A 7,378-nucleotide genomic window follows, 5' to 3' on the forward strand; every position below is an offset into this window, starting at 1 on the left:
TATAGCAATTCAATGCACAACAGCTCGCCTACAATGCACTTATTTTACTAGCTTGAAAACCAACATGTAATATAAGGATATCTATAATATGTTTTGGCTATTTGGAAAATTCATCTTGTCAAGTTCATCCACCAAAATCCACACAGGTGCACAAGTGTTTCGAAAAACAGAGCGAGGCTCCGTTCTTCCTGGGTGAATGCCCGGTGAAAAGAGCTCTGTTTGGCAGGCTAGCTGATATATTTGCAAATAACACAGTAATCTCCCCATGGCGGGCCAAACATGCCAGTGTTTGCCTGCTTATTCCACATAAAAGAAAAGTTTACTCATTCGTGCTCTTACACAAGCAAAGGCAAACATTCCCTTTTATTGTGCAGGCGTCTTCTCCTTTTTTTTTGGCCCCTTCTTCTCTGAGCCCAGGAAGGACACAGTCAGCCCGGAACAAGCTTGGAGGTCTTCAGACCACACACAGAGCAAGCAAAGATCTCTCCATGACTCTCTTTCTTTTTCTCCTTCCTCTCCTCCCTTCATACCGTCTAACTCGTTCCCACTGTTTTAAATGGTCACCCGTTCAGTTTTGCTCCTTCTTCATTATAGCTCTCTCACACTGTTCCCACATTTCATCTTCTCTCAGGCCAGCCTGACCCAGGCAGAGCAGAGGTTGCATGCCCACTGTTGCATATCTCAATTGCCATTCTAGCAATGGGTTCTGCCCCAGTGTTTGTTTGAAAAGGCTGATGTGAACTGTAGAGAGGATGGTCACTTAGTATGATATTTGTGCCTGTGAGACCACCCAGCCAGTCAGGCCAAAACTCAGGAATTAAGGCTTTATTTTTCAACGCCTCCACTGTTCCCAGGGCCTCAGAGCTGAATGAGATTAATCCCTTCTCTGTCACCACCATCTGTGTCTAACGCTATAGCTTGCATAGTAGTCACTTCTGGAATATCCAGGTAAAAGAGAGGATGTGCAAAACAGACAAAAAGAAAGAAACAGTCGAGTCATATAAAGAAGGATTTTTCCAGTGGAAAAAAATTAGGAAATAAATTAGGAGACAACACAAATGCTTCGTTAGGTATTTGTACACTGGAGTTACACATAATTTAAAATAAATTCCATATAAAATATAACATTTATGAACACTTCTACTGATTTGTACTGACAATGACTGACCGAGAGGAACAAATAGATAAGAAGTAAGTTATCTTACATGACTGTCAGAGTATCCATCCATCAGGAAAATTGTAAAAACTGTATTAACATAGCTAACTTTTCCACAAGGACAGATAAGTTAAGAGTTTTTTGCATATCAGAGTGTTAAGATACAGTCTGTTTATGTATGTAGAAAGAGATCATTAAGTCTTCTTTGAGAAATTTTGAAAGGCATAAATGACCTTGACTGGGTTGGGCTGATACTGCGGATAAGGAGACCTAAACGTCGCATTGGGTGGCACCATGCATGAGCTGGGGATTTACAATGTCTCTAGACCACACACAGACAAATCAGAAGAGTGAGGGATGGATGAAAGGAGAGTGGAGATATGGAAAAGTAGCAACAACAAAAAAAGAAGATTAAATGTGCCCTGTTTTAATGTTATAGAATTATATATTTTAAGCTGTTCTGGGGGCAGAAAATGACTTATCCTGATAATAATATCAAATCACTGAACTGCAGGCACTCATTAAATTAAATAACACCTTTGGATTACAAACGTAAGTGCATTCCAACCAAAGACCACCACATAGTGAACCCAAAATTAACAAAAATTATTTTCTTTAGACAGTCTGCACACTTCTGACATCAAATAAGGCTATACGCTCTTCTGTTGCTAAAATATAAATCAATCACAGCAAGTACCCACAGCACCCTGTTTAGTGGAATCCAAACACAGCGTATGAGCACAAATACCTCATACCAAGTGTCGAGCATGGTGGTGGAGGGGTAACGATTTGAGCTTGTTTTGTTTTGCAGCCTTGGCACTTTTCAATGAGTCAACCATAAACTCTGTATACTAAAGTACTCTAGAGTGAGATGTGAGGCCATCTGCCTGACTGGTCCAAACTGTGTCATGCAACAGGACAACAAACCTAAGCATAGCTGCATCGGCGTAACTTTGTGCTGAACAATTCATAATTTTATTGGGGTCTTATATTGGTTGGGTCTGTTTATTGCGGGGATCATAATCCCCCTAACCCCCCTTGGAAATTACACCCCTGCACAGCTGCAAATCTCCAAAAGAATGACTGAAAATGAAGAATCAAAGCGCTACAGTGGTCAGTGAAAGTCCAGACCTTAACTCGGCTGAAATGCTGTGGCACAGCTTTAAGTAAGCTGTGCATGACGCAAATTCAGAGAACTGAAACAATATTATCAAGAGTGGGCCAAAAGTCGTCCACAGTGATGTCAGAGAATGATAAAGTAATAGAAAAAAACGATTACTTTAAGTTATTGCTGCTACAGTTGGTTCTACAAGCTACTGAATCATGAGGTGTACTTAGTTTTTTAACAGCCTCATTCTACATTTAGACTTCTTAATGGAATCTCAAAATGTTTCCTCAAATCAAGAATACTGAATAAAAACATTTTTTTCAACTGAATATGTGACATGCAGTAGAATATATGTACTACTCATTTTATATGAGTTATGAGTTTAAATCGTTTAAATGTGTCCACTGTATATTTGGACACATTTAAATCAGCTGTTGGGTTCAAGTAAAAGGTGAAATGGCTGCGCTAAACTACTATACTATACTATACTACCCCGAGGCCATATTTCTCTTAACTTGGTATATGATTACATTTCACAATAGTCAGCTTTGACAGGTCACACTAACTGCCCGCAGTACTGCTGACAGATTTAAATAGAGAATATCCAAAGTATCAAGGAACCAGCATAAAAGGCAAATGGAAAATTGTGTTGGTATTCCAATAAGTACAGATTTGTATATCATTCTGTTTTCTCTGTGGAGTCTTTCTCTATTCACTGTGAAGTTTCCACCTCTGATTTGTGTATCAGGAGAAATGCAGTGTAGCCATGAAGGAGAAAGCAATGTGTGCTAAATGGTCCATAAGCATGGCCTGGCCTGGCCCTGAAAGCCCCTCTGGACCCCATATGGTGAATATGTGTGGATGCATGGATGCACGGCCTACCCGCAGCAGGGCTGCTCCCCACAGTAAAACATCCCACTGAATACCCATACAAATATATAAACACATGCAGATATTCAAAAACTCAAAAACACAGTACATTAACACAAGATACATAAAAATACAACTATGCATGAAACTGCCAGCTCTCACGCAAATGAAATCTCACAACTACACAAGCCCTTAGGTATTTCACGTGCAACAACTTTAAAATCCTGCCAATCAAGATAGCAGTGTCTCCACAGATCCTTCTGCACTTAGTGAACTACTACAGATACCACGTTGTACTCCCCCCTAATCCTGTTTGTGAATTGGTGAGCAAAGGGGAGCATAATTGCATGCTTAAACGCCTGAGAAATGGACATCCAGTTCTGCTGAATCTGTGCTTTTTGTGTGGCCTCATTGTTGAGACGTGCAGTCATGCAGTTCTTTGACTTGCAGTCAGTGTTGGGTTAGGGGTGGTTCAGAAGAGTGGAAGTGGGGAAAATATTGTCTAGGGTCCAGTTATTTTATTTCAGTATCAGACAATCCATGCTTGCCCAACATGCCTGGCAGGAAGAGTGTGATTATTACCAGAGTGGAGTAACACAGGCAGAAATCGGACGCGTTTCCCTCTTTCCATTGCGTTTCTGTCCTGCAGTTTAACACTCTTGTTGTCAGCGATCTAATCAGCTGTTTTTTTGTTTTTTTTAAGGCCCTGTGGAGAATTTTGTAGCAAGATGCCAGCTACACAAGCACAAGAGCACACACACACAGACATGAACAGACTCCACAGTCAGTTATACTTTCTGGTTGATGGGCTTTCTGGTAGTGTGGCCAAAGAGGACAAACAAAAGGCTCTTCTATGGGGTTGCAGTGTAATGAGAGGCAGTGTGATTGTAAATATGTTGCTCTGCAGAGTTTTCCATCTTACTGCAGGACAAAGGGGACCAGCCATCAAATTCGGGTCATTAGAGGCTTCTACGTTGTAAATCAATTTGCTGAGCAGAATACGTTGCGTCATCATCTGTCTGTGGCCCCAAACTGCTCAACAGAGGCTGAAGGATTCTCCACTTATGAAATCTGAATGACAAAAAGTGGTTTTGTATATTTACCTTTTACTGTTTCAGTGTGGCCGCAGGCCTGAGAGCACTCTGACATTTAGAGGGAGGTTAATTATCAGCTTTTGGAGGAGCGAGTGTGTGAGAGCAAGAGGAGTTTGGATGAGATAATGGATAATGATTAAAGTTTATTTGAGCCTTATATAACTTTATTAAAAAGAACTACAGCACTTTTGTCTCCAGCCTTGCTAAATGGACACTATTTACTGTGACTAGCTCTTACATTCATAATGATAAATGAGACAATGACAAGATAATAGGTGGATTTCAAAAAATTGCAGCTGTGACAACACAATTTGAAGTGATTCTGAGACATCCTGGCATCTTTAAAACAATATAAATACATAGATGACAGTCTTAATTGCATACTGCCTATGATTTGGAGTGGTGCAGTCTCTAAGGATGTAATCATGTCAGAAGTCTGTGATGCAAATTGTCTTATTAACTGTATTCAAAACTACAATTACTGCCTGGGAGTTGCAGAACTCCCCCGCTGGTCAAAATAAAGTTTATATTCATGTATTCATATTTAAAATGCATAGCACATAGACAAAAGATCCGTACAGTCACCGCAGGTTCAGAGTGGGAACCCAAGATCTGTATCCAACCAAATGTATGAACATTATGAAATGTTAATAATTGAGTAATGGTGTTGAATAATGGCCAAGAAGTTTTTTTCGGGGGTTTTGCGGAACATTTCAATGTCACAGTAAAGTTTCTCCTTTGACCATTTGCACATGTATGATTTTTTTGTCTTCCTCCACTCACCCCAGCTAGTTATGCCAGATGGCGACTCCTCCCTGAGCCTGGTTCTGCCAGAGGTTTCGTCCCATTAAAAGGACATTTTTCCTCCCAATGTCACCAAAGCACTTCCTCAAAGGGAAATTTCCTGCTATATAAATAAAATTGAATTGAATTAAAATGATTCACTTCTGTCAAATTTTGTAGTAGTACACATTTAGAGTGAGGATTAAAAAAATTATGACAGAAAGATGTTTTGTTAGCTATTTCACATCTAAAATCTCTTTATTCTATCCTTCTGTGGCCAGTTTAAAGAAATTACCTCATGGAATTCCTGATATTTTTCATTAATTTGAAAAGTACGTATTGACAACTGGAGGAATTGAAAGAAAGTCTTCATAAAAGTAAGATCATTCCCTAGGATTATACTACCACGAATGGTTAGAGAAAGATTAGCTCTACAGCAAAAAGACCATTACTATGAAACAAATGCAACTGGTACAAAAAAAAGTGAAAACGTGTCAGAAATGTTCCTCTTTTTGAAAAATCCACACTCATTTAATTAAGGCTTTGTGGATATGTTGCTCTTAGACATCTTACTTAATTTAAATTAAACTATTTCAGCTTTTGCAGGACACACTTATACCATGAATGAATTAAACAGATGAATGAAACAACTGCAACAAAGAGAAAAGCATGAATTATCAACCTAATTTTCCATCTGTGCAATCAGTGTTTATGAAGTTGAAACTGTCATTTTTGGCACAGTGGTAATTGCTTTTGGCTCATAGTGGACTTTCTGACTCATGAGAGAGAGGACGTGGAACACAGGAGTATTTCCGAAGCTCCCGAGTGCGGGACAAGACTTCCATTCAGGTCTTTCTAGGCGCTGATTACAACGTACGACAGAAGTTTCACCCATGGCTGGTCCAACACTGTTTTATCTGAATCAAACCTCAACTGAGGCGAATAAATCCGACTGAGATTAAAGCTACTGCTGCAGGAAACACCTTGTCCACAAAAGTGCATGTTCTTAAGTCAATACAGGTGGGTTCCTAGGAAAGCCAGTGGGGAAATTTCACCATGAATGCAAGAGAATGCAACACTCTGACCTAATTAGAATAAATTAGAAAATATTTCTTTTCTGTTTTAAGAGATTACAATGTTAAATATTCATCTCAAGAAAGCACAAAGCTGAGACAGCAAGAATGTTATAAAAAAAAGTTATTACTTAACAGAAGTGAAAACTAACTCGTTGCAATTGTACTTAAGAGTTCTTTGGCAAAATGGAATTTTTTTTCTATTTAGTTTAGTTTCTATTTAGCCACATTTCAGAAGAAGTCACTGCCGCAGGCCAAAAATACCACCATGCATGTTACTTCTCGTACACAGTGTTGGGAAGGTTACTTTTAAAATGTATTCCATTACAGATTACAAAATACATGCCCCAAAATGTATTCTGTAACGTATTCCGTTACGTTACTCGATGAGATTAACGTATTCTGAATACTTTGGATTACTTAATATATTATCATACTGCTTACAACTACGTGAATGTACTATTGCTGTGATTTATTACTGTTACTGAAGGTCCGCGTCTCCGAACTGTAGTAAAGGGACCTCTGGCTAATACGGCGGGGTCCCTGTCGGCTCGTAGCCGAAAAATAGCTTTACTTTGTTGTCTGGGTCAACTTTGCTTGCGAGAGACAGACAGAGGCGTTGAAAGGCTGCTCCAACGGAGCTTATTGTTTCGAAGGAAAACACAAACACAGCATACAGTCGAGTCTTAATAGCGTACTTACAACTGGGCTCGTCAGGCACTCTTCTTGGCTGCAGTGGTTATTATTATATTTACATGCTCCCAGCTCCCGTTTCTGCTCGATGACAGCTCCGACTTTTCCTTTTTCTCCCTCGCTCACAGACACATAACGGGTATGGCAGTCCATTCTCCCTGCAGCACGGACTACACTGCCTATGATGCTACATTCTTTAGAGCTATACCTGTAGCATTCTGCCTATTAGCCTAGCACAACAACAACAACAAAAAGGCCTCTCTCACCCAGGAAACACGCAGAGAGAGAGCGTCCTGATGTAAATATGTCACTGGAGTTGATATTTTACACCATGTAACCATGGCAACCGTAACGCTGCCGCCTGGAACAACAGAACGTAGCTGTCAAACAAAAGCAAACAGTCCTGACCCGCCACAATATGAAACAGGGAAACAGTGTAATCCATTTATTTCAACAAAGTAACTGTATTCTAAATACCACCTTTTTAAACGGTAACTGTAACAGAATACAGTTACTCATATTTTGTATTTTAAATACGTAACGGCGGTACATGTATTCCGTTACTCCCCAACACTGCTCATACATAAGTAAATATCTTATA

General features: G+C 39.7%; 1 protein-coding gene across 1 annotated transcript in view; it reads right to left on the bottom strand.

Moving 5' to 3' along the window:
- The window catches only part of ptch1 (patched 1), a 95,620-nt gene extending 88,600 nt beyond the window's left edge, over positions 1 to 7,020 (bottom strand). Inside the window, exon 1 of the mRNA XM_086314677.1 lies at positions 6,787 to 7,020. Coding sequence (XP_086170803.1) covers positions 6,787 to 6,930 — 144 coding nt within the window. The 5' untranslated portion in view covers positions 6,931 to 7,020. The remainder of the gene's footprint in view (positions 1 to 6,786) is intronic.
- Between the last annotated feature and the right edge of the window lie 358 nt (positions 7,021 to 7,378).

Source organism: Aulonocara sp. 'chitande type north' Nkhata Bay, linkage group LG12, assembly GCF_057382095.1.
Source record: "Aulonocara sp. 'chitande type north' Nkhata Bay isolate Kocher_YH1m ecotype deep benthic linkage group LG12, A_spYH_male_GT1.1, whole genome shotgun sequence".
Classification (NCBI taxonomy): domain Eukaryota; kingdom Metazoa; phylum Chordata; class Actinopteri; order Cichliformes; family Cichlidae; genus Aulonocara; species Aulonocara sp. 'chitande type north' Nkhata Bay.